Below are 27,545 nucleotides of genomic sequence, written 5' to 3'. Positions count from 1 at the left end.
GGCTATCCTCTATTCTCTGAGATAATGCTTTACAGAAAAAAAAAAAATCAAAAATCCTTATCACATATTGTAAAGGGAGTTCTGTTTCTAGGAAGCTAAAAGTATTATAAAATCTCTCACTATCCTTCCTAGGGCATTAACTGACCATGGCAACTGGAAAGGTGATGCAGAAATCACTGCTGCTCGCAAGGCCACAGCCCTTCCCTAACCCAGGTTAGGGGTCAGGGCAAATGATCATTCCTCACTAAGTTGTAAATCTCTGAGCTGGAACTTGCTAGATCTCAGCAGGGGCCGGGAGGGAGGTTTCCCCACCACTAAACTGTTTGAGAGACAGGGGACTTAGGCCACCTCTGCCCCCAACCCTCCCACTTTCGACCTCTGTGACCTGATTAGCACCCCAGCTGGCTGCCTGTCTGTACCTAAGCTTTCCTGCTCTCTGGGACTGGGGGCGTGGGTGGAGTGGGGGTAGAAGGGGGTTAATGAGGAAAAGAAAAGGGAGTGGAGTGGCAGGATGGGAGGGGTTCTGGCCAGAATATTCTATAAGCAGAGAATAGCCTTGGCCTATCTCCTTCTCCCAGGGACAGGGGATGGCAGGCAGGGATGATAGGTAATAGTTTCAACCACCATCTGGCAGGTCATATATGAAAGGCAGTTTTGGAGTGTCAGTGAAACGGACAACAGTGTACCTGTCTTGACATCCTAGCACTCTGAAGGTAAGTGGGTACAGCAGGCTGCTGCAAAGAAAGAATGAGAACTGTATGACTGAGTTGGAGATAAAGATGTGAAATAATTATGGTGTGATCCAAGAGACAACAATATGGCTTAACTGGTTTGCCTGGTCTTGTAACCTAATGAAGAACGATTTCCATAACCCAATAAACATTCTAATCACTAGAGTATTTATGTCTGTATGTATTCCTCACCTCTTTTTAAAAAAGATTTGAGGCTAAGTTCATAAATAACTGTGCTATAATAAACAGTGAGCTAAGTGCTCAAGACAGCGACACAGTGGCCAGAGAGAAAGTGGGTTATAAGGGGCTTTGGATCTTGGGGTTTCCAGCACCAACTAGCTCTGTGGCCTCCAAGAGGCATTAACCTCTTAGTTTCCTCATTAGTCAAGTGGATTGAATCATCTCTGTCCTGTAGAATTTTTGTGAGGATTAGAGACAACATATGTAAAGTACCTTCCACAATGACCGAAATAGACTAACCCTTCAAAGAATAATAGCTACCGCTATTATGAGAATTTTAAATCACACTGTGGATAAAACTTGTGTGCCCCACTTAAATATACCTTCCCTGGATGTGAGCATCCAGGAGAATGGAATCAGGGAATCCCATAAGGAAGTCCTAATCAAAAAGTCTCCAAGAACCTGGGTCAGCCTCTAGGAATACTCTTTTGGGGTGGGGCGGGGGGACCTGGGTCCTCCATCTGCCTCCTGAGCCATAGCAATAGCTGCTGCCATTAGCCGAGGTCCATATATGTGCCACTGTGCTCAGCACTTTACATACACTTTCCCATTTTATCCTCACAATGGTCCTGTAGAGTGTGAACTGGTCCCATTTTACAGGTAAGAGAATGGACACCAGAGGTGAAGCAGCTTGCCTAAGCCACACCAGTGGTGGAGTTGAGATGTGCCCAATCCTGCAGTCCAAACTCTCAGCCACTTCCCCAAAGTCAGCCTCCTGCTACACTAAGCAAAAGATCCCAAAAGATGACGCCTGGGCTTCTCCACCGCAGCCCCCTTCTGCTGCCCCACGTCCATCTCCCTCTTCTTCCTGCTCTCCCTTCCCTGCTTCCTCATCTCTGGAGACGGTGCCAAGCCCCTCACCTTCCTCAGATCCCTCCCCCCACCACGGGAGTGAAATTGCTCCTATCTACCTGGTGGGACAGGTGTTTGGGAGGTTTGTCTGTGTCCTGCAGACTGCCACCCCCCAATCCCAGGAGCCGGCTCTCTCAGCCATCTTACATTTCCCTCGTGTCTCTTCTTACACTTTCCCAGGTTGCTGGGAACTTCCCCTAAAGTGACTCAAGGTTAGGCACACCGAGGCAAGGGGGTGGGGCGGGGGGAGTGCACGCTCGCGCGCTCAAGCGCTGGACGAGCGAAGAGGGAAAAAGCTCCCAAGCCAGTCCCTGCGTCACCCCCGCAGTTGTTCAGAAATGGGGCTTACCGGTGTTACCGTATTAAACATGGGGCGGGGGTGACACTTTAACCTTCGCTGTTTCCCTGAGTCCCTGATTTTCCTGCCATAGGATGTCCGTGCCTCAGTTCCCTCCCTGCTGTTATCCCACCCTAGGACAGGAAGCAGCAGTGATGCGAGGGAGAGCCAGGTGGCTTGGTTGCCTTCCTGTGATCTGGGCAGTTTTCACTACGTCCCTTTCAGAGGGAGAAGGCGAGAGTCCACATAAGGGGGGAGCAAAGAGCGGGCGGGTAGTGCCACCTGCTGAGAGCCCCGCTGGCCGAGAGAGCGGCAGGCAGTGCCACCTGCTATAAATAGGCCGCCGAGGACAGGGCGTGCGACCGCACATCCCACCGCGAGGGCCTTAATCACGCGCGGGGCCCCGCGTCCCCGGAGCCCCAGGCGTACAGCGGGCCAGGAGCCTGCGCTAGGGCTGGATGGGGCGGTGCCCCGGACCTCCTCCCCCAGGCGGGGGCTGGAGCCCCCAGGGCGGGCCGAGGATGGACCGCCCGGGAGGGGAGAGGCGGGGAGGGGAGGGAGGCCGCGGCTGACCCGCACTGCAGCAGCTGTTGCCCGCGTGTGACTCGCCTGTCCCGGCTGTGCCGCTGGGGCAAAGTCACATGGCGCGGTGGGGAGGGGGGGGGCATCGTGTCCCCCTCTTAGGTCCCTGGTGATTGAGTCGGGAGATCCCGGCTTCTGCCCTCCCCTCGCCTCCCCCGCGTTCGCCCAGCCGGGGAGGAGGAAACGCGAGCCGCGCGCAGACACCTCCTCCTCCTCTGCCGCCACCGCCGCCGTCGTCCCCGCGCCACGGTGCCTGTTGCTGCCGCCGCCGCCGGACCCGCCGGGTCCTCAGCCGGGTGGAGAAGAGGCGGGAGCCGAGCCAAGGGGAACCCTTCCCCGCCCCCCCGCGGCGGGAAGAGCGCAGTGAGCCGCGCACGATGGACGCCCCGCCCGCCCGGGCGGTCTCCAGGCTGCCCCCGAGCACCTGCGCCCCCCGGCCCGGCCCAGGGCTCTGAGCGCGCCGCGGCACAGGTAGGCGCCCTCTGAGGCTTCGCCCTCGCCACCTCGGGGGTTCCTGCCGGTGCATCCCGGGCGCCCCTCTCCCGCAGCACACCCCTGCGCTCCCGGGCCCGCGGAGAAGCCGGAATCCAGCCGCCCAGGGGTGTTTCTGCCTTTGTCGCCGCGTGGGGGGCCCTCGGGGGAGGAAGTGCATTGCTACCTGGTTGCCTCCTACTTGGACGAAAGCGAAACCTTCAAGTTTGTAGCGACCCAGGAGCTCCGACAGGCACCCTCCCTCTGCCTCCCTCTACTCCTGCTCCTTCGTCCTTGCATCTCCCCGCTCCAGCCAAATAGCTCTAGGGCTAAAGAGTAAGGCAAGGAGATTGGAAGGAGGGCGGTCAGATGGAGCCCGTGCCACCTTCTAAAAGTTCAGGATACTTTGCAGTAGTAACTTAGGTAGTTCCACCAGTGCGCGCAACATTTCTTTCTATGGGCACATCCTGTACCAGTCATTTTGAAACCCTGCATAATTGTTTCTAGCAGCTTCCTGACCGTTCTATGATTATGGGACCCCTCAAACTTCGCCACACGTTGTTGGGTGTTTTTGTTTTTGTTTTAAAGAGGTGTCATTTTCTTTGAAATCCATCTAGAGGCGCCTTAACCTGTTGTGATTTTATTTAAAATGGCTTATTCTCTTGGAGTTGCTTAAAAAGGAGAAGAAATTGAAAGTAATGATTGTTCCTTCCGCCAAACACTTTAATTTGCCGAGTGCCCGACAGTAATGAATAGGTATTCACTTCGTATAGAGCTCTCATTCTTCCTGTTAGATGATCGGATGGTTTCATTTATTAATATAATCAGACTTTGTAAGAGCATTTAAAAGTGACCCGGTTTAAATGGGTCACACCCAAGAAACTCAGCTCTCTCTGCAAGTCCAAACTTCTTAACATTTTGCACTGTGTTTAAACTGAACTGCAGAGGCCCTGATAAAAAACCCTTCTTTAGGAAAGCAGAAATTCATTCTTCTCCCCAGATTCCAGATTGGATTGACAGGAGTTGGAGAATGGCCCCCTCTGGGTTTTGTTGTGTTTGGGGAGCTTGCTCTGTGTGGGAGGGATTCGGGTGGAAGAATGAATGGAGAGCTGCTCCAGGAGGCTGGGAATCCACCTAGCAGAACAAACTCTTGGTGTTTCTAAACACTTCATGTTCAATTGCTCCCTTGGGTCAGGGATCCCAGAAGCAGGCGAGCTCTGCACCTTTTCCTAGAGTTAAGATGGCTTCTCGTGGTTGGGAGGAGGTGTGCCTCATGATCAGCTCCTTCCTGGGAACCCAGAAGGCTGTCCTAAGGCATAAGGACCTTAGATGAAACAGTTTGTATAAAAAATGATTCGTTGCTTTGGTCAACAGGTGCAGGTGTTTTACAGCTGTTGGCAATGGAATGCTACCACATCCTCAAATCTACCTGTTTCTTCTTTTTTTCTACCCAGTAGTAGGAAAATAAGACCATAAAAATGCTTTCTCTCCAGATTTATCTGTAAGTAACCTTTGGACATCACGTGTGCTGCTAGATGGTGGGCACAGCTGTGAGTTAAAAGACACCATGTGAAATGTTTAGGGACATTTTCTGAAGTGAACACATGTGGAGTATCCCGAGACTATTAATTGAGTACAAGGAGATAGAAAAGAGACTAAGCCTGGCTCAAAGGGATAAATAAAATAATCAGGTGATAATTAAAATAAATGCCTTTATGTGGATTTGCCTAGCTGTTTGCAAACTAGGAAAACGGGGAAATTTGATGTTGTTATACATTTTTAGCATCAAAGAAAAGTTTTGCAAATGGGACTCCCTGCCATAGTCAACTGTTATCTTTCCCACTGAGCCTGGGGATTTCCCCTTTCACGATGAGAACTTTTCTGTTGGATGTTGACCTTTTATCCCATAAGACATTGTTTGTCCTGGTACCAGAGGGTGTGAGGAAGAAATGGGCAATGCTGAAGAAATGCAGCTTGCCCCTTCTCCCTTATTATCTGTCTACTGACAATTTCAGTCCCCCACTTCCCTAGAAGGCAGCCTTCACCAGAAAGGCTGCAGTAGCAATCAGATGTGCCCCTCTGTGGAGCCAGGTGTGGGCAGGCAGCTCCTTTCATGTCCAGATCTTCTAGAATCTTCTAGGAGGTACCCCTTACAAGCAGCAGTTAGTGCTGCACCAAGCAACGTGGTGCTTACCTGTTTCCCATTTACACCCGCATCTCCAGTCATTTGGTGGCTGGAGTAGGGATGCCTGCTTGAGAGGATGCTGTCTTTGAATGTGCTTTTAATTTTATCTCACAAAGTGACAGCTCCCTCAGGCCCCTTTTACTCCCTTCACAGCATTTCTCTGAAGGTCCTTGGTCTCTACTCTTCAGATTCCCCAGGTGACCTAAGACATATCAGCCCATTTGAGGGCTTCAGTCTGTTTATGTTTGGGGGCCTTGTTGCTTGACCCTTTTCCCTGTCTACTGTGCTGTCCTTCTCAAGTTTAATGTCCATGTTGGTCCTAATACGTGGTATGTTTCTCAGCCCTTTTCTTTTCTTGGTCATTAAAACTTGGAGAAGTAGAGGGGGCTGGCCCCGTGGCCTAGTGGTTAATTTCCATCCTGTCCGTGTCAGTGGCCTGGGTTTGGTTGCCTGGGCGCAGACCTATGCCACTCCTTGTCGGCCATGCTGTGGTGGCAACCCACATACCAAAAAAAAAAAAAAAAAAATAGAGGAACATTGGCACAGATGTTAGCCTCAGGGCAAATCTTCCTCAAGCAAAAAGAGGGAAAAACTTGGAGAAGCAGAATCTGTTCCTGAAAATGACTGCGAGTCCACTCAGCAGACAGGGAACGTTGAGTTTGTGTCCCCTGGTGATAGCAAAGGATTTAGGTTTGCAGGGCAGAACTGTTACCTTACAATTGCCTTTGCCGATTTTTATCTTCACTTCTTCCTTTCTAACAAAACATTTTTTAAACTAGATTCTTCACAAAAGACATGAAGGTTTCCATTTTCAAGGTTTTTGACATTTTCAAGCCCAGATTTTCATTTTATAGGTTCTTAGATTTAAAGGGAATGTGTCCCTTTGCAGGTTTCGAATGTTTAGAAAACAGATGTGTCATATTTGGGCCATGTGAAATAATCTTGACCCAGGTTTCAGCGGAGTTGTGCAGAAGGTGGGAAATATGTTTTAGCACCAACAAAGGGGCATTTAATTTTGAGTGTGCCTGCTTCCTTTGTGACAAACAGCAGCTACTTTTCTCTTAAAAAGGGAATACACTTATTTAGCAACACATTATTTATGATCAACGAATCTAAACTTCCAAAGTAGGTAAGCACTTGTGGGTTAGTTGTCACACTTAATGAATTGATGCATGTGAAGTCCTTAGTGCCTAAAACATACTGAGCCCTCAATAAAGATTACCTATTTCTTTATTATATTTATTTTATACTTTGAGAGTATAACTTTGACATTAGATTTGGATTACTGAGGCCAAGCAAAATTTGGGTAGAAAAACAACGCAGCTAATCCACCAGAAAGATATTTTAGATTTTCTCCCTTCTAGAGATATTCTTATATCACAAAGAATAGAAATTTGGGCATAAGACAGGTCTAGATTCAAATTCTGCCTTCACCACCAGGGGACCCTTATGTAAAATGGGGATGATAAAACATACTTCTCAGAGCTGTAAGAATACAGAAGATCATATATGTCCAAGGAGACATAGTTGGCCAACAGAATTCCTCTAGCAAAGTAGTTAAGGGCAAGCACCAAGTCTGGAGCAGAGGACCTGGGTTCAAAACCTGGTTCTGCCACTTGCTACTGGTATGACCTTGGGCAAGTGACTTCACTTCTCTGTGCCAGCAACTTCCTTCTCATCTCTCATCTTTAAATTGGAGCTGATAATGATAATAATCCATCATAGTCCTTATTCGGATAACATAATAATTGTCCTCATTGTCCAGGGCTGTTGTGAGAGCTGAATTAGTTCACAGATGCATAGTAAGTGCTATTCTGTGTTAATAATAATTATTATTACTTTTAGGAGAATGACCTAAAGCAGCTGTGCAGGAGGGAGAGTTACATGTAATCTCGGAAGGCCTGCCAGGACCCCCAGCCTCACCCCTTTATCCTGTGCAATAAAGTAGAAGAGAATACAAAAAGTGACAGTGGCATTCTAAAGCACTAGCCTTGAATTGGCTCTGATTTATATAGGAAGGAAATCGTTCAAAACATTGTTACTTTATGTGTCAAGTTAGAGAGGCGCCCGCAGTACTGGAGCATCCTTGATGATGAAAAGATTAGAAACACTGGCTCCAGGTGCTCCATGTGACGGTGAAATAGCCTGCTGCTCCAAAGACCTCTGGAACCTGCGGGCAATTCCTGGCTGAGCAGCACGTTGCTCTGATTGGGTGGGCTTCTGTGGAGGACGTGAACATATAGTTTAGCCAAGCCAGAGCTCTTACTGCGTGAGATTAGAGTGTTCAGGTGGCAGAATAATTCTGTTCTACTGCATGCCCACTCTCTCTGGGCTAAAGAACAGAAAAATTAAACCATCGATTCTCAAAGGGAAGTGAATGGCCACCTGGGGGGGTGGGGTCCCTGACAGCTAATCAATATTGGCTGGTTCTTAACCTGGTCTGGAGCTAGAAGCTTCCCACACCCCTCCCTTTATCTTTCTTTTTTTCCCTTCTCCTCTCCCACCAGCACTCTGAGGAGATGAGGGCTGAACCCGCCACAGCTGTGGTCTTGTTACCTGCTGGAAATTCCCCATCCTACTCCCCATGGTTTGCTGGGAGGGAGTGGAGGGGGGCTGGGAAGAGAGGGGGTTCCCGATGGCAGCCTGCTAACTACCGCCATCACTCCTCCTGCTTCCTGATCAATAAACGCCATCCTTTCTTCATGTACCTCCCCCACGTTTATATTCTTGACAGGAAGATGAGAGCAGCTTTCCATTCCCCCACAATGTCAGGGACATTTGGTGTTATACATTATGAATATGAGATTCACCAGATTTTAGAGACAGAAGAGAACTTGGGGATGATCTTGTTCCATCCTCTTATAAGAATAAACTTGAGATTTGGAGAAGTTAAGTAACTCACTTTCTCAGCTTCACACTTGACAATGTTTTCATGAGGAAACTGAGGGTCTTTGCAGCACTGGGATGGGCGTCAGGGACTTAGATTGTCCTAATTCTGTCACCAAACTTGGACAAGCCACTTAACTTCTCCAGAACCCAGTTTCTTCATTTCAAATATGAGGGAAATTTCTAAATGGTTTAAAAGGAACTTTCTAGTTTTAAAATTTTATGATTCTATGTGCATGCTTCCAGGGATGTTTAGCATAGCAGGACTAACAAGGCTTTGAAACTGTTCTAATAAGAGGATCTTTGTGTTTTGGGTACCTACCATGTTTATGAACTGTGGTAGGTAGGAGTTGTTTAGAGTACAGACACTCTCTGTAAGGGATAGGCCTGCTCACAGATGGCACTGCTAGCAAGAATGTAACTAGCTCACTGGAATAACAGATCAGAGTGTTTCTTACTGAGGGTATGAGGTACAAGAGGCCTCTTGGAATAGGTGGTTCTACCTGAGGCTTAAAAGATGGTCAGAGGTTGCATGCAAATGATGTGGACTTAGATGGCTTACAAAGTAAACTAATGGTTTGTTAGTATTATTTGAATAGTTCATCTGTTTCATGGAACTTTTTATTGGCAAGTAATGTAGTTACTCACCTAGCTTGAGTTACCATGAACCTTATATCAGCAGAATCTGAATTGCTTATAAATAATTATGGCTATGTCTGAGGTAGAACTTATTATTTGATAGTTTATAAACAGTGTTAAGCTCCCATCTACTTTTTACAGAGAAACTAAGAATGTGCCCCAGCTGGTTGCAAAGTGAAAACTTCAGACATTCAAATAGTTTTGTCAGTGAAATATCAGAACTAATTTGATGACTGATTACTTACCAAATAATTTAAATGACTAAATTGTGTCACTTTTTTGCACTATGTATATATTCCCTTACAAGAACAGTGAAAGTAATTCTACTATGCTAATTGCCACCATATTCACAACTGTCTCGTCTACACTAATGGAGAGGTCTCAGTCCTATTTGTAATAATTCTAGTACTTCTTTAAGCATGTCTTGGGATTAGCAGCTGTCAACAGTTAGAACTTGAAACAGATTCAGTTACAGGAGTGGAAGTTGAGCCAGACATTTAATGCCACTTTCACCGTTAGGTCAGAGAGAGAAAAAAGGAGAGAGAGAGAGAGAGAGACCATTATTTATGGGGTTGTAGGACTTCAAGTCTGTTTTCATCATCAAGGGAAGCTGTACTTTAAAGGAAGAGACAAGGGAATACACTTTCATGGAATATTTTGGAGCTCTAAATAAAGTATGGGTTTATTTCTGAACTTTTGAACATTTGCAATAAAAAAATTAGCCCTGAACTATGTTCAAATTATCAAAATTCACTTTTGGCATATATGTCATGCAGAAAAACAGGGAGTAAAAAGAACAGCCTTCCATTCTATTCCAGAAAAGGTTTAGAATTTCAGTACCAGTTTGAGAAATCTCAACCCTTAGGAGTTCAAGCAGCTTATAGTCTTGTTGAGGGAGACCTATTCAAACTCTTGAAATAAATGTGGTGGTTAGATACAAAGTGCAGAAACCTGTGGTGATGGATGCCCTCGATCACCTTGCCAAAAAGAGGTGGCAGTTGCTTGAGCTATGACTTAAATACAAGTTGGAATTAGGTTAGAGGATGAGAGTAGGGTCCCTGGGAGATGATTCTCCATGGGTCCCTCGTGTTTCTACACATTTTGTGAACAGAGGCACTAAGTGCCTTTGTTCTGCACTACATTTTCAGTCTTTTTTTTAAGTAGCAAATAGCCATGGAAGGAGGAATAGCATCTCCCTCTGCAGAGAAGGGCAGACGTGCTTACTCCCCATTACAGAATATTTGGGCTCCCAGAGCTCAGGTGCCTCTCCTGTAACCCAGTGAGGATACAAAGGTCGCTCAGCCTGTGGGAATTGGGAGTCAGGGAACTGACACAAATGCTGACTCTCTGGCTACTGCTATTGCTCTGAGTAATATATTGTCCTCTGTCTCAGACCCAGGAGTCTTATGCCTTCAGCCAGCAGGCTAACTTGTTAGCTTGCAAGTAGGGTAAAATCTCAGACCATTAACAGTTTGTGATAGGTATTATGTTCCTGGGAGAGAGCAACAGGATGCACTGTGGCACAGATGCGTGAGAAATCACATCTCCTATGGGAACCATAACTAGTTTTCTATCTTCAGAGCCCAAAGGTGCATGAAGGAAGGCATTTCAGAGAATATGAAGTTGGACAGTTAGCAGGACCAGATTCTGATGAGACCTTATGTACCATGTAGAACACTTTATGGGGGCAGTTATTAAGGAATTTTTAGTAGAGGAGTGACATGATGAATTTTGTGCATTGGTTAAATTACTCTAGGAAATAATACGTGAAGGATAAATTGGAGATTGGGCATCTTTTCTCCAGTTGAGAAAAGATAAGCTATATTTAGATATAGAGTTGGTTTAGAAGTAGTGATAGGATAAAGAAGAATCTGAATGACTTATTTTAGTTTGTTCAGGCTGCTATAACAGAATACCATGGACTGGTTGGTTTATAAACAACAGAAATTTATTTCTTACAGTTCTGGAGGCTGGATGTCCAAGATCAAGATGCTGGCAGATTCAGTGTCTGGTGATGGGCTGCTTCCTGATTCATAGACTGCCATCTTTTGCCTGTGTCCTCACGTGGTGGAAGGGGCAAGGGAGCTCTCTATATCTCTTTTATAAGGGCACTGATTCCATTCGTGAGGGCTCCACTCTCATGACCTGATCGCTTCCCAAAGGCCTGACCTCCAAATACCACCACAATGGGGTTTGGTTTCAACATATGAGTTTGGCGAGGACACATACATTTAGACTATAGCAATGACTCCTTGGCTTTTTACTTGGCCAAAAAAAACAGTGATGCTGTTCCCAGAGATACAGCTTATAGGAAGGAAGACAAGCTCTGGGAAGAGGGTAGGTGAGACTGAGTTAGTTTTAAAATAACTAAATTGAGACTGAGGTGCCTCTAGGCTATCCAGGTGGAAATATGTAATGGCCTGCACTGATCTGGTACTCAGGAAGGAGGGGGCTTCAGTGGGAGACAAACACTTGGGAACCATCAGGGTATGTGTGGTAGATGCGTTCTTGTGCAGCACTCAAGAGGATGGGTTGAGAATAAGGAGCAAACTCTTCCGCATCACCCGTGACAAGCAACTCAGGTTCTCCAGGCCTCAGTTTCCTAGGTCATAAATATGGCAGTAATTGTAGGCTCTGAGACTAAGGTTAGAGATGAAGGTCGTTGTGAAGATGAAATGAGATAACACGTGCAAAGTGTCTGGCTTTCCATAAAAGTAACCTGTTAGCAGCAGCGGCGGCAGGAGTGTTGGTTAGCAGCGGTTAGGAGTGTGGTTGTTGACACGAAGAGATTAGGTGAGATTGTCCAAAGAAAGCAGGTGGAATGAGAGGAGAGGATGAAGTCTAGCAGGGAAGAAAGCCATCAAAGGACCTGAAAAAAAGCAACCAGAGAGGTAAGATGAGAACCAGAAGAGTTTCTCAAGTAGGAAGGAGCAGTCAACGTTGAGAAATTCATCAGAGAGGAGACGGCAGTAAAGGACTAAAAAGCCCCCTTTGGATTTCCCAACCAGAGGATGTGGGCAACCTTAACGGGAGCAATTTCAGTGGTTCTTCAGTACTTATAGTCACAATCCAGATTGTGGATGGGCGGTAAGAATTGGAGATAGTCTAGACTTTACCTGAAGAAATTTGTGTAGGGAAGAAAAGTTATGACTGGCAGAGGTTTGAGGTCAAGGGAAAATATCTTTTTTTTTCAGGATGGGAGAGACTTCATTCAGTCTTTTAAAATATTTTTTGAGCCTGTTCTGGGTCGGGCTCTGTGCCAGGCACCAGTGATACAATAGTGAATCAGACAGATGTGATCCCTGCCTTAATGGAGTTTCTCCCCAGCGTGTGTATATATGCTCAGGGAATACATGAGACAATGGAGATCCAGGGAACAAATGAGTAGAGAATAGGACTTGAGACCCTGTTGACAACTCGGCTCTGAACAGAAGGGTTTTGTCATCCAGTGGACAGGAATGCTTTAGGATACACCAAAATGTGGTTGTTGAAAATCACCCATCAAGAGGGGAAAGCAGTTGAGAGTTTGAGTCTAATAGAAACACCATCCTCTATTGAAGAGGAGGGGCAAAGTGTTGAGGTGATGGCTTGTAGTACATGAATTCAACAAAACGATATTTGTGATAGTGTTTAGAGCATAATAGGCACTGAGTACATGTTATTGGAATTTGAATTTGTGATTCAGAACCTCTGAACTACATGAGGGAGAGCCTTTTAAAACTTAAATGGGGGCCAGCCCTGGTGGCATAGTGGTTAAGTTGGGCACAGTCCACTTCAGCAGCTGGGGTTTGGTTCCTGGGCGCAGACCTATGCCACTCGCCTGTCAGTGGCCATGCTGTGGCAGTGGCTCACATATGAAAAGAGGAAGATGGCAACAGATGTTAGCTCAGGGTGAATCTTCCTCAGCAAAATAATAAAATGAAATAAAACTTAAATGGGATCCTAAGTGATAAAGTCAGTTGTTTAAAACTGGCCTCATTCAGTAGACTATGATGATGGATAGCTGATATTTTTTCTCGCAAAATTGTTTTTTTGGGGGTAGTCACCAGTACTGAATTTGATTATCTTAAAAAACTTCCCTGACATATATGTTAACTAATACAACAGAGTTTAAAGCTATCCAGGTAGCATTATATTGTTTTCTATTGTGCTTGCCTTTGTTGGCTCTCTAAGGCTTACGTTTAACAGGAGTTTCCCAGTGGGATCTTTGTAACCTGTAATGAGTGTAACAGTTATGGAATTTTCAGGTTTTATATGAAATACAGTTTTAGGGAGGCTCTTTCTAGGCAGAACAGCTTATTTGAACTAATATCTATTTCTTCCTGTGTTTGGGTTTCAGGCTTTTAAGATCTTCTGAAATAATAACTCTTTGAGAATAGCTATTGTGTGACTTCATTAAATTGTAATGCCTCTGTTTTTCTCCCCTAGGATTCTGCATCCGAAGCACGTAAAATAGATTGCTTGGTCTAAAACAGAAAACGGTAGCAACGTTTTGCTGAGTTTCCAGACCTTTCCCAAGATGGAACCAATAACATTCACAGTGAGGAGGCATCCATTTCCTAACGAGGTCTCGGTGGACTTCAGCCTTCAGCTGGTGGGCTCTCTGCCTGTGCATTCTCTCACCACCATGCCCATGCTGCCCTGGGTCGTGGCAGAGGTGCGAAGGCTCAGCGGGCAGTCCTCCAAAAAGGAGCCTGGTATCAGGCAGGTCCGGCTTTGTGTTTCGCCCTCTGGACTAAAATGTGAACCTGAGCCAGGGAAAAGTCAACAATGGGATCCACTGATCTGTTCCAGCATCTTCGAGTGTAAGCCTCAGCATGTTCACAAACTGATTCACAACAGTCATGACCCGAGTTACTTTGCTTGTCTGATCAAGGACAATGCAGCCAATCGGCAGAGTATCTGCTATGTGTTCAAAGCCGATGATCAAACAAAAGTAAGTGGAGTTGGGGATCAAAAAGATTAAGGTGTGACTGGATGGTTGTTATCGTATGGGGGTCAGAACATTGATTTTTAAGTATCCTGGAATAAATAAGAGACCATGCTACAGTTATATATGGATTATTGCGCTGGAGTTTTGAGTTTGGGGATAATTTCTTTATAGTTTTGAAGAACATTTGATAACAGATATTAGAGATTATAAGTTTATGAGTTCAAAAACTCAACAGAGAAATCTCTCTAAATAATTATAAAGAAGAGCTGAACTGTTAGAATTTAGATTGTTTCAGATGTGTCTTCTGAAGCAGCGATTCTCAAACAGAAATGTACTGTATGAATCACCCGGGAATCTTGTTAAAGTGCAAATTCTGATCCAGTCGGTCAGGGATGGGCCCTAAGACTCTGCATTTCTCACAAGCTGCCTTGTGATGCTGATGCTGCCCCTTTGCACATTGCACTTCGAGAAGCAAAGTTCTAGATCAGTGAGCTCCACATTTTAAAATCCTATTAACAAACATATATTTATTTATAAACTGAATAAGAATACTATTAGCCAATTTCCCAAGGCATAGTGTTCTCTTAGGCAAAGACCATTGATAAGAACAGTGGCTCTGAATCTAAGTGTTGACACATTCAGGGTTGTTTCTGTTGTTGTTTTTTGCCAACTTCATGTCAGTTCTGATTAGCTTGTTATTGTCATATCTCATGATGTGACGGAGAAAAATACTATATGGGAAATTGTAAAAATGTCGTCAGCCCTGCTGTTTTCCTGTTCATTTGGGCTTGCTTTGTTGTTAGTATCGTTTGCAATTCTGTGCAGGATTCGTTTAAAGCGACTTGTTCATTTTGTGAGGGTTAGTTTAGGTGAAATTGAAAATATAAGCCATACAGCCACTTTCTCAATTGAGACCATGTAAACTGCAATTTGGTACAATCTACGGAAAGCACATAAACAGGTGAGAGCCCTGTTGTAGCCCTGTGAGCTGAGGCGTGCCCAGGCTAGACCTCGATGCCCAGCATGCCTGTGTGGCTGCCTGCCACCAGCACTGAGTGAGGATGCCAGTGTCAATCCATGTGCTAAATGTCAGTAAATAGAAATAGAAATGCTAATGATTGCTCCCTGCCCCCCACTGTGTTTTTTTTGCGTACCCTCCAGGCTGCACAAGCCTCATTGGAAATTAATGTTCTTGGTGACTAAGTATATTTGTGGAGATTGACTTTTGTTTGTTCATTCCTTGATTTTTTTACTCATTCATTCAGTGCTTGCTGCTCCAGATACCATGTGAGAGGATATTAGTACAGGCTAGGAGGAAGGCAGAAGCATCAATAGGTAAATACCGAATGGTCCAGGCACAGGGCATGATGGGAAGACAGAATGTGGCCTAACACACCAGAGTGTAAGGAAGGCTTTTTTGAAAGAAAGGCTCATCTGATAGAGCTAATAGAGCTTGAAACCACTAATTTACCCATAGAATTAGAAATCATTTAATGTTATTGTCCATGTATCTCAGATAGGCAGGACAACATCCTGGTTCAGAGGTTCAGAGGAACTAACTCCCTGGATTCCAGTCCTGTCTGCCACCTATAAACTGGATGGCCTCAGGCAGCACTGAGCCTGTTTTCTCATCTGTAAAATGGGGATAATTATTGTGTCGATCTCATAGAGTTGCTGGGAGGAACAAATGAGCTAGAACGAGACCTGAAACTTAGTAAGCGTTTATGGCCATAACCAATTTTCATTAAAGAAAGTTTTACTGAATGCAGATTATATGCTAATTTCATTTCAAGTCTTAGTTCAAAAGAAAAAGGAGACCAAGATGAGTGTCTTCAGCTCTCAGGATGAGAACCTAGTCATCCTTGAGCAACATTTTATAAACTAGACACTTACAAAACTACATAAATAAACTTAATGGTTCTTGTTATTTGGGCAAATTCCAAAATGAAAATTAGAGACTTGAACAGCCTGTACTTCAGGCCAGCTCTCTGTAAGGACCGCGTTTCCTTGGGGAGATTGTGTTTGCGTGGAGGAGTTGTTCAGACCTTTACACTTTTGACTCTTGCCCAAAATCTTTTACAGCCATCTGAGAACAGGCTTCTGGCCAGTCATGCAGATACCTGACAGGAAGAACAGATTTATAACTAAATTCTGTAATTGGGGCTTCCAGTCTTGCCGAAAGTAGAGAATTGGCCTTACTCCGTGTTCTAAAAAGCCATGGTAGAAATATGAATTAGTTCTTAAGTTATTTTTGGCTTGCATATGATTTTTACAAACACAAAGTGCCAGTATTCAGAGTAATAAATTGCTGTCATCCTGCTTATTTTATAAAAGAGTTATTTATAACATAGGTATTTCAATCAGTGACTCTGTTGTTGGTTCTGTTGTTGCTGGAAACTGGTAAACCAAATTGGCTATGATTCGAACTGGTGTGATATCTTTTATGTTCTTGGGCATCCCTGGCATTGAATCTCAGAGCAGAGAATTATCTGCTGTAGGAGCATGTTAACCCATGTCATCATTTCTCTTGACTATTTGTAACATTTGCTCAGTGAAGTAATTCTCTAGATTAAGGTGTCTTCTCGATAGATCAGGTCAGCATCAACTGTGTTTGCCAGAGGATGTATGTGCATTTACTGCCGGGTAAGCACAAAACTACAATTTGAGAGGGAACCCTTTGATCAACATATATATTAATTTACTGAAGAATGTCTAGGGAGAAGAGGCACAGAAATGAATAATTTTATTAGCACAAAATGAGGTTGTGTTTCCCAGTGTATATTCCATAGAATGTAGTCAAGATGTTCCACAGAGAAGGGCTTCCATCCTCAAAATACATTATGGCGGCCTCTCAACGTTTTAGATTTGAGGACCCCTTTTCACTCTTAAAAATTATTGAGGATCCTGAAGAGCATTAGTTTATGTGGCATATATATATTCATACTTACTGTATTAGAAATTAAAACTGAGACATTATAAAGGTATTAATTTGTTCATTTATTAAAAAACAAAAGTAATGAGCCCCTTACATGTTAGCATAAATAATATTTTTGTGAAAAATAACTATATTTTTCCAAAAAAATTGTGATGAGTGGCATAGTTTTATGGTTTTTTTAATTGAGGTAACGTTGATTTATAACATTATATAAATTTCACATGTACCTCATTATATTTCAGTTTCTATGTAGATTACATCATGTTCCCCACCCAAAGACTAATTACCATCCATCGCTGTACGCTTGCGTGAATCACCCCTTTCACCCTCCTCCCTCCCCCTTCCCCTCTGGTAACCACCAGTCCAATCTCTGTCTCTATGTGTTTGCTACTGTTAGTTTTACTTTTCTTGTTGCTTTCTTCCAATTCTCTTTAATGTGTGGATTAATATGCAGCTAGTGGATCCTCAGCTGCGTCTCCGTTCATTCTGTTGTGGTATGTTGTTTTGGTTGAGTACATGAAGAAAATTTGGCCTCTACAGATATGTAGTAGGAAAATGGAGAAATATTTTATGGCCATTTTAGAAAATTGTGGATATTTTTCTTTAGTACTATATTAAGCCTTGACAAGTGGTAGTTTCTCAAAGATTTGTTTTAAATGAAATTTGCAACTACATCAAAGCACTTTTTGCACTTTGTTATATTAAAATCCATTGGTCTGTCTTGCACTTTAATGAATCTTTTAAGCATGCATGATTCTGTAACATCATGCCTTGATTATGATTTGAAAAGTACTGGTTCACTGAGTTATACAGACCTCCCTCTGCGAATCGCTGTTAGGGAAACCCTGTATTCCAACCTTGAGCTGTACTTTAGGCCATTAAATCCCCGAATTTGTTTGACCATAGGTTCCATTTTCTCATAACATCCAAGAACATCCTTCAGAATGTGTGTGAACACACTAGTAGAAGGTTCTGGGTTGAAGTGCAGTTTTGAGTTTGGGTCCATGGCAGGAAATGAAGACATCCACTCTGGAAATCATGGTTGCATGGATGACCCTGACTACATCTTCACCCCATCCTATCACAAAAAAATCAAGAGTCCCATCTGGACTCAGCCCTAGAAATCATGAAAAGTCTAAGAAAATTATCGCATGATTCTGCCCCTCTCCAGTTCTTCAGCTTTGTCTCTTCTATGAAAATCTGTACTCAGAAGAACATCTGATTTGCCACTTACTTGAGTGTTAACGTATGTCACTCATAAGAGTATCTACATTTTAATCCTTTTCTTTATCTATGGAGTGGAAAGCTCTACCAGCAGTGAGTTGCAGGTAGGGGACATGTTGGACTGGGGCTTCTGACATTGTCTGTTGCTGTTTAATGTCAATAAGGGAAAAGTGGATTTTGAATGGGGAATGGCAGGGATTATTGGGGCAGTAATAAATGGAGGAGAAGTATAGGTTTGTGTGTAGGTGAGGGGAGTGGGCAGTGTGTGGGGTCCAGCGTAAGTCAGCATAAGTCAGGGGTACATGGGAGTAGTTTTGCTATCAGTGCTCACTGTTCTTAACTCTTTCTTTATCACACTTGAAATCTATCCTGGCTTTTCAAACACTGTTCCCAACTCCAATCAGAGTCTGGTCTTCTGGATTTGGGGCCCAGTCTGGGCACAGCATGAGTGTTTCATAACTGATGGGAGAGATGCCTTTGATGCGGGAACGCTCATGGGCTTCAGCTTCTTCCTCCTGCCTAAGACAATCTGGTATTTGCCAGAATCTTACCAGCCTTATTCCTCCCTCTCCCAAATAAGTATTATTTCTTGCTGGGAGAGAGGCTGAGTTGATCTCCATAATAAAGTGCTAAAACCTTAGGGATGAGGAGGAGAGGAAAAGTGTGGAAAAGGAGCCTGGGGTGGGGGTAGAGGAGCTGGAGTAACTGCACAGAAAAGGACTTTATTAAATGTTGCTGAGGAAGATGTATTTTAGGGAATGTCAATGTCCTTTGAGAGAATGGGTTTCCTTTTCTATGATTCTTGGCCATGAACTGCATTTCTTGAAGGTGATCTGAGACCGAAACGTGTAGGCTCCCTTACCACTAATTTTAAGAGTCCTTGACTATTTGTGGACTTAATTTAAGAGCAATAAATGTTTCTTTTTGAAACTTCCTGTAAGGAACCAGTGCATCCTTGCCCTCTGAGTACGTCGTCTTTCCCCGTAACTGATTTAGAGCGACCTCACTTGGCCTCTCTGGATTCGGTTATCTTGGGTATTAAATAAAAAGGTGATCTAAAGTTGTTTTCCTGTGACTGACAGAGTCAATACTTCAATCCCTTATAATAAAAGCCAGAGTTGCTTTGACTGAGTTTTATGATTTAATTAACAATTTAAAAAAATTTTATCTTTGATCATAGCTTTGTTTCATTTACCCATTACTAATTTGTCTTAATAATTCCCCATCTGCTTGGAATTTTAAGTTAGTGACTTAAAATATGCACCACTTATTTTGGGATTTTCAATAGAGTCTGCCTTCAGTTGCATCTCTTGCTTGGCTGTTATATTTGCCGGCTCATTACTTTCTTTCTTTGCTAGAGTGAAAATCGAAATTATAACACTGAGCTGGAGCGTTTTGTTCCTGAGGGTGATTACTCTAAAGAATGTAGTATTGTTTTTCAGATATTCTTATCTATTGCCCTTTCTGCATTTGGTCTTCATAATTTCTAAATTTCAGACATGAGTCTCTTTTTGCTCCTCAGGAAATGGTTGTAAGAAGGTTTTGTTGTCTATGTTTTGGAGGATTTTTGATCTCTGTTAAATTCTCCCTGGGCATCTTTAATCCCATTCTGGTTTATTATGTAAGGTTTCATTTGGGGTCCCACTCGGTGGCTGTGACTCGGTCACGGAACAGCATATTCGTGTCAGCTAACCAACACTTGACCGTCTGTCATGCTAGACAGAAGTCGATTGCTGGCTACAAGGGTTGGCATGGATTCTTTTCATCTATAAAAAGAATGTCCTGGACTGCATGAACTCTGAAGTATTCGTTGGAAGGTTTGGGTTCATGACACAGGATTGATTACATCATTTATTTTTGACTTTGAGAAATGAGTCTGAGAGCTTCAGAAGCATCCACCTTCTGATAGATGCTTAGATAATTTTTTAAAAGTCTTTATTTTCAATACATCACTTTATATAGCTTTACATTTTTCACCAAATGCTTTGTTTGATAATTGTTTTTAATATAAATCTTTTCCTAAGAATAGACTTTACGAGTACCTTGAACCTAAAGCTGACTTGTATCTTAAAAGGATTTATTTATAGCCCAGAGCTTCACTGTCCAGAACAGTAGTCAGTAGCCATACTGAGTGCTTGCACTGTGGCTGGGCTGAATTGAGATGTGCTGTAAGTGTCAAAACAGTGCGTTTCAAAGACTTAGTTTGAAAGAAGCAATATAAAATATCGCAATAATTTTCTAGATTGATTACATATTGAAATGATAATATTTTGTATATATCGGGTTAAATAAAATATAATAGTAAAATTATTTTTACCTTCTTGAATGTGCTTACTAGAAATTTTAAAATTACATATGTAGCTTGCATCCTATTTCTTTTCTTTTTCCAGTTTATTTATTTATTTATTTTTTGAGGAAGATTAGCCCTGAGCTAACTACTGCCAATCCTCCTCTTTTTGCTGAAGAACACTGGCCCTGAGCTAACATCCATGCCCATCTTCCTCTACTTTATACGTGGGACGCCTGCCACAGCATGGCTTTTGCCAAGCGGTGCCATGTCCGCACCCAGAGTCTGAACTGGCGAACCCCAGGCCACTGAAGTGGAACATGCGAACTTAACTGCTGTGCTACTGGGCCGGCCCCGCCTCCTATTTCTACTAGTCAACTCGGACGAGGCTAGCTACCTGGGAAGTATTTCTGGAAATAATCTGAATATTCATCAGAGTGACTCCAGGTTTCATCCTTATCATTTGTTAATGATAGAATTTCACTCAAAGTTACTCTGAAAAGATCACATTCAAAACTATGACCTGTTTTTAATTTTGGATGCAGCTTGCAACGAGAGCCCTGTGAGTCACTAGTTTGGGATATACTGAAAGAGATAAATCTCTTGTTGCTACTTTTTCTCTTTTTCAAGTACTTTTCCTCCCTTGGGATCCAGCCCAATAATTGTTGCCTGCGAGCCCTAACCAACAATCAGAGCAGGCCAAGTTGGGAGCTGGCCTGACTCAGAGAAACCTCAGTTGGGGCTGGATTGAGGGTAGGACTTGGAGGAGGGGCCTGATGCAGGACACACAAGAAAAGAGGTGGACTTGAGTGTGATTGCTAATGTGCAACACTGTGCCTGACCCGGCACCTTAAATGTGACTCCATAGCTGTCAGTCCTGCAGGAACCCTTCCCTGGCAGCTTTAGTTCCAGAAGTGCGTCAGAAGTCATCATTTATTGTGGTCAAGAGATGTAGATATTTGGGGGGCCGGCCCAGTGGCATAGTCATTAAGTTCACGTGCTCTGCTTCTGCGGCCAGGGTTTCACAGGTTCAGATCCCGGGAGCAGACCTGTACACCGCTCACCAAGCCGTGCTGTGGGGGCATCCCACATACAAAATAGAGGAAGACTTTCACAGATTTTAGCCCAGCAACAGTCTTCCTCAAGCAAAAAGAGGAAGATTGGCAACAGATGTTAGCTTAGGGACAATCTTCCTCACCAAAAAAAAAAAAGAGAGAGCTGTAGGTGTTTGAACTGTTGCCAATTTTATATTAATTCATTCTTTGGAATGCTACCAGTGTGTCATGTACTTGGCTCAGTGCTAGGGTACAGAATCAAATAAGGCATGATTGACCCCTCAAGAAGAATAATGATGTTTTTGTATGTCAAATATAGGTTCTGAGTGCCGCACTGCTAGGAGTTAGCAAACATCTGTAAGTTATGGAAGAGAAAATTGGGGAGAGTGGGTGGAGCTCTAGTATAATAAGCGCTTGTAGTTATTTTAAAAAGCTGCCAGGTACAAAAAGATATAGACAAGTTATGAATTGCTCCAGAGGACAAAACTAGAAACAGTAGAAATTCGTGGATAGATTTTTGTCTCTTCCCAGCAATGATAGCCATCTAATAATTAAATGGGTTTATATTGAACAGTGGACGTGGATGGGTCTCGTCTCAAAGGGGTTTCACTTGGCAAGTCATCATCTTCCTGTCTCCACACTTCCCGCTGTGTGGAACGAACTACCTGACAGTGTTCCCCTTTTGTTTCAGACAACTGAGTTGCTCCTAAGTCTGTTTTATGTTGAAATTAAGTTGTTCCCTGTAATCTCTAGTTGTTCAGCACAGATCTGTCTTCTGGAAGAAGCCTCCAGAATGTACTGCGTTTTCCATGGGATGTTTGAATGGGTTTTAAAGACCCACTAGGAATTTCCCAGGCCAGTGAGTTGGGTGCGGATTGAATGGCTCTTCTAAGTAGAGGATATAGCTTGTGTTAAGCCATAACAAGACAAGGGAATGCAGACATGTCTGCTGGGGCTGGGGCTGCTGCCATTATTCTTTTGCAAATTGCATGATCAGAGATGAGACAGGAAGGAAAGGCTGGGGCCAGACTTTACAGGGCTTTGTATGCCTTGCTGAGGGAGTTGGATGTTCTCCTTAAGAAGGTTCCTATTTGAAGCATTAATCAGGGAAATGAAATAATTGTATTGTTTTTGGAATTTGGGGTGGAGGATGGAGTAGAGGAATGAGAGACAGATGAGGAAGACGAGTTAGGAGACTATTGCGGTAGTCAGTGTGAAAACTCAAGAAGCGTCTTCATCCATAAGTATAATATGAAGTAGCTTGTTCTCGCTGAACCCGTGTTGATGTCTTCTGATCATTTTCCCCTCTGGCTACCCAGAGAGGTTTTAATTGTTCATCGGTTTCTAACAGAAGAGAAAGTCAGCCATTCTGATTTTCTGTCCTATTGATGCTGACCTGCTTGGTTCCTACAGAATGATATGAAAAATAACATAGAAGTAAGATTTCTAATCTGGTTCTGCTTGGTCTTCTAAAAATATATCCTGATATCTCCCATCTTAAAAACAAACCCTTTCCTGACTCCATATCCTGTTTCGGCTCCCTCTAGTTATCCAATGTTCTGCTCCTTTTTTCAAGAATTGACGTGGTGGCTAACTTAACCTCCTCTTACCGTTTTCTCCTTGGTTTACTAGTTGGGCTTCTGTCTTCAACATTCCACTAAAGCGGCTCTGATCATGTCACCAGCAGCCTCTAGCTTGTGAGATCCAGTGATCCTTTCTCTGCACTTCTCTTATCCAGTTTTCAGTGGGTTTTGGCATAGTTGGCAAGAGAATGTTCTTGAAACACTCTCCTCTCTTGGCTTTTGGAAAACCAGACCCTCCTGTTTTTCATTCTTTTTCCATGGTGGTTTCTACCCTGTCTCTTTTCTTTGTTCTTCCTCTTCTCAATTCTGAGTTTTATGCCCCCCAAGACTTGATCTTCTACATTTCTCTTCTAGACACTCTTTCCAGATGAACTCATCATAGCGTTAAATACCACCTATTTGATGGTGACTCCCAAAAGTTATTCTATTGCTTCAGACTCAGTGATGGGTTCCAAACTTGTCTATCCAACTGCCAACTTGACTTTTCTACTTGGCTGTTAAATAGGCATCTCAAACTCAACATGGTTAAAATAGAACGCTTGAATTTATTCCCCACCAACGTGTTGCTTTCTCAGTCTTCTGCAGCTCTTAAGTGGCAAGGACAGGTGCTACAACCAAAATCTAGGAGTCATCTTTGATTTCTCTTTTTCCTTCACACACTTATCCAAATTATTCAAGGCTCATTCCAGATCTGCCACTTCTCTGATTCCCTTCTTAACCCTGAGCCCAAGACTGCATCATCTCTCCTCTGGACTACAGCAATGTTTCTTAACTGTTCTCCCTGTTTCCATTCTTGCTTTTCTCCACCAAGCAAGCATGCAGAGCCATCTTTAGAATACCTATCAATGCATGCCACTCCCCTGCTCAGAAGCTCCCTAGCGACTTCCCCCTGTACTTACACTAAAATCCCATATCTTTGCTGGGATTTACCATGTGGACCTCATTTCCCACACTCTTTCCAGTGCTCTCTGGACCCCAGGAACTGCTGCTTGTATTACTAAAACATGACAGTTTCATTCTTCACATTGGGTCTTTGCATTTGTTGTTGCCTCTCTGTGGAAGGCTGCGCTCCCAGCTCTTCATGTGGCTGCTTCCTTAGATCATTATGAACTCAGTTCGGATTTCATCCTCTGGCCGCTTAGTCAAAATCAATCACTGTCACTTCATCTGGTTTTAATGCCTTCATAACACTTACCACTATTTGAAATTATCTTGTTTGTTCATATGCTTCCTTGGGTACTGTCTCCCACCTGCCTAAGCAGCAAGAGAGGAGGGCTCTTGTCTGTCTTGTTCACTGCCAGACCCTGGCACCCAGAACAGTGCTTGTACATAGTGGGTCCTTCATGAATGAATGTTACCTTTTTGCATTCATTCTTGGGGATGTGCTCGTCCTTTTTTTTTTTAACCCCAGTCTCATCTGGAAACCCCCTGTGCACCCGTATTAGTTTGTTTCCTTGTTTTTCTTTTCCTTCTTCAGGACAGATTTCTCTTGCTCAGTCAGAATTTTATTCTTAGATACCACGCCTCCTCCTCCATCCCTCTTGAGCATCTTTCCCCTTAGAGTCTTTGTTCATAAGATAATATTCGTTGGCTCTCATCTCTTTGGGATCCGCACAGTTCTCTTCCTTGGTTTTTATGAACACAAAATTTTCTTGGCATTTATTGGTGACAGGTGTGGGAAACATTTCGTGAATGTTGAACAGTCCTTACTATTGAGAAACTCTTGTATGTAAGTTAAATCCTTTCGGCTGTGATTTATTTATTTTTTTTGCATCAATTTTTTTCCTAAAATGAATAATTCTTCTTATTATAGAGGCATTTATGCTTAATGTAAAAAAAATAGTATAAGAGTGTTAAAATTAAAAGTTTCCCCTTAATCCTACCTCCTAGAGGGAAACCAACATTAACAGATTTGTGTATATCCTTATAGATTTTTTTAATCTTATTATACAAACAAATGTTTCTGTATTTAATCACTTTATATATTGATATCTACCATTTTTTTAACTCAGCCCTCTCTCCCTATATATATATATACACATATGTATATATACTTATAAATACATATTTATTTATATAAATAAATGAATACATAAAAATATCTCTCTATATTTATATATAAAGTGAAAATATATACACAAACATAGATATAGCTATACATATAGACATATTTTAGACATTGTTTATGGTAGTGCAGGTGCATCCTTTTGAGTGATTGCACAGTTGTAGCAGCGGGGAGAGAGGAAGGGCCAGTTTTAGGACTGTGGCAGAACTGCTCTTGGGTGACAGCAGCATCTTTGTTTAGCTTTGATGAGCCATTTTGGTTATGAAAAAAGAGCGTGGCCAAGATGGGCTGAAAGTGACTCAGAGATGTGTGATCTGCTTAGCACAAGAAACAAACAGGATTTTGGAGTAACAAAAGCAAAAATGAGCAAGTGGGACTACATGAAACTAAAAAGCTTCAGCACAGCAAAGGAAACATCAGCAAAACGAAAAGGCAACCTATGGAATGGGAGAAAATATTTGCAAATCATATATCTGATAAGGGGTCAATACCTAAAAATTATGAAGAATTCGTACAATCCAACAGCAAAAAAAAAATTCAGTTCAAAATGTGCAGAGGAACTGAATAGACATTTTCCAAAGAAGGCATACAAATGGCCAAGAGGTACATGAAAAGGTGCTCAACATCACTAATCATCAGGGAAATGCAACTCAAAACCACAATGAGATGTCACTTCACACCTATTAGAATGGCTGTCATCAAAAAGATAAGAGTTAACAAGTGTTGGCAAGGATGTGGAGAGAAGGGAACGCTTGTGCACTGTTGGTGGGAATATAAATTGGTATAGCTACTGTGGAAAGCAGTATGGAGGTTCCTCAAAAAGTTAAAAATAGAACTACGATATGATCCAGCAGTCCCACTTCTGGATATATATACAAAGGAAGTGAAAACAGGATCTGAAAGAGATATCTTCACTCCCGTGTTCTTTGCATCATTATTCACAATAGCCAAGACATGGAAACAACCTAAGTGTTTCAACAGATGCATGGATAAAGAAGTTGTGGTAATGAATAAAATTCAGAAGAAGGAAATTATGCCATTTGTGACAACGTGGATGGACCTTGAGAGCATGATGCTAAGTGAAATAAGTCAGACAGAGAAAGACAAATACTATATAATATTACTTATATATGGAATCTAAAAAAGCCAAAATCCTAGAAACAGAGAGTAGAATGGTAGTTACCAGGGGCTGAGGGTCAGGGAAATGGGGAGACGTTGGTCAAAGAGTATAAACTTTTAGTTATAAGATAAATAAGTTCTGAGATCTAATGTACAGCATGGTGATTATAGTTAATAATACTGTATTATGTACTTGAAAGTTGCTAAGAGAGTAGATCATAAATATGCTCACCACAAAAAAGAAATGAGAATCATGGGACAGTGTGGAAGTGTTAACTAATGCTATGGTGGTAATCATTTTGCAATAGAGAAGTGTATCAAATCAACACATTGTACACCTTAAACTTACACAGTGTCATATGTCAATTATATCTTAATGAAGCTGGAAAAAAAAGATACACAAGAACAATAAAAAAATAAAATAACAACTAAGATTTTGGAGAAAGCCAAGGCTCAACAGTGTGGGAAGCTGAGGCCAAAGTGAAATTCCTATTTTTGATGGCAGGGTTGGGGGAATAAGCAAGGTCTTCTAAGAACGGGAGGCCTAATATTTGTTTTTAGTTAGCTGCTATGTTGAATTATGTTGCAGCCAAATATCTTGCTCCTCCTCCCACCTCTTGCTGATATCCCCAATAGCTATTACAATCTACTACATATAAGAGGTCGTGTGAGTATTATTTGTGGACAGCAAAGAAAAGTGCCTATGTGGTATGTCTGCACACAGTGAACAGAGAAGGAACGGGTCGTAAGAGCAATAGGAGGCAGGACAGGGAAGAGAGCCAGTATTCACAGGGAGCTGAAGATGGAGGCAGAGGGAACAGGAGGAGCCGTGGACTCCCAAGAACCCCTAGAGAGTTTGGGATGGATGCTGGATTTCTCTTTCCCCAAGAGAAGAGATTTTGATCCAATTTTTTTCTTCTATCAAGTGACAGAATGACCCTTGCTACTATCTGGACTATATATGAATGTACCATAATTTAGCCAGCTCCTATTAATGGTCATTTAGATTTTCCCCTCTTTATTATAGTTTTTTCTGCAACAAGAATCTTACATAGTTTTGTATCTGCTTCTAAGTAGATATCATTAATTAATATAGATTAATGGAAACAGTGCTGCACCCCTCAGAAAACATAGACTACGAATGTTTTGAAGATGATCTCCTTAGCAGCAGATGTGGCTGGGAGCCCCTAGTTGCCCTGTGCTACTTAACCAGAGATTCCATTTTAATTATGATGGCGTGCCTTAATGGGATTCACAGCTTAAAAAACAACTGGAGACAAGTTGCACATGCAAGTGAATAAATGTCACATCCATGTCATTTTCATTCTCAAAGCTTGATTTATAACTCTTGATCTCTTCTTGCCTTTCTCCGTCTACACTATTATGGATTCTCTCAGTACTGCTCATAATGAATGAGGTGA

At 42.8% G+C, this 27,545-nt stretch overlaps 1 protein-coding gene across 1 annotated transcript in view; it reads left to right on the top strand.

Annotated features, from left to right (window-relative positions):
* Positions 1-2,548: 2,548 nt before the first annotated feature.
* Positions 2,549-27,545, top strand: part of LOC124237081 (TBC1 domain family member 1-like) — a 44,180-nt gene continuing 19,183 nt past the window's right edge. The window contains exons 1-2 of the mRNA XM_046656333.1: positions 2,549-3,213; positions 13,352-13,859. Coding sequence (XP_046512289.1) covers positions 13,443-13,859 — 417 coding nt within the window. The 5' untranslated portion in view covers positions 2,549-3,213; positions 13,352-13,442. The remainder of the gene's footprint in view (positions 3,214-13,351; positions 13,860-27,545) is intronic.

The sequence above is a fragment of the Equus quagga genome, chromosome 3 (assembly GCF_021613505.1).
Source record: "Equus quagga isolate Etosha38 chromosome 3, UCLA_HA_Equagga_1.0, whole genome shotgun sequence".
Classification (NCBI taxonomy): Eukaryota; Metazoa; Chordata; class Mammalia; order Perissodactyla; family Equidae; genus Equus; species Equus quagga.
Note: the sequence above shows the minus strand (reverse complement) of the source record. Positions and strands in the feature narration are given on the sequence as shown.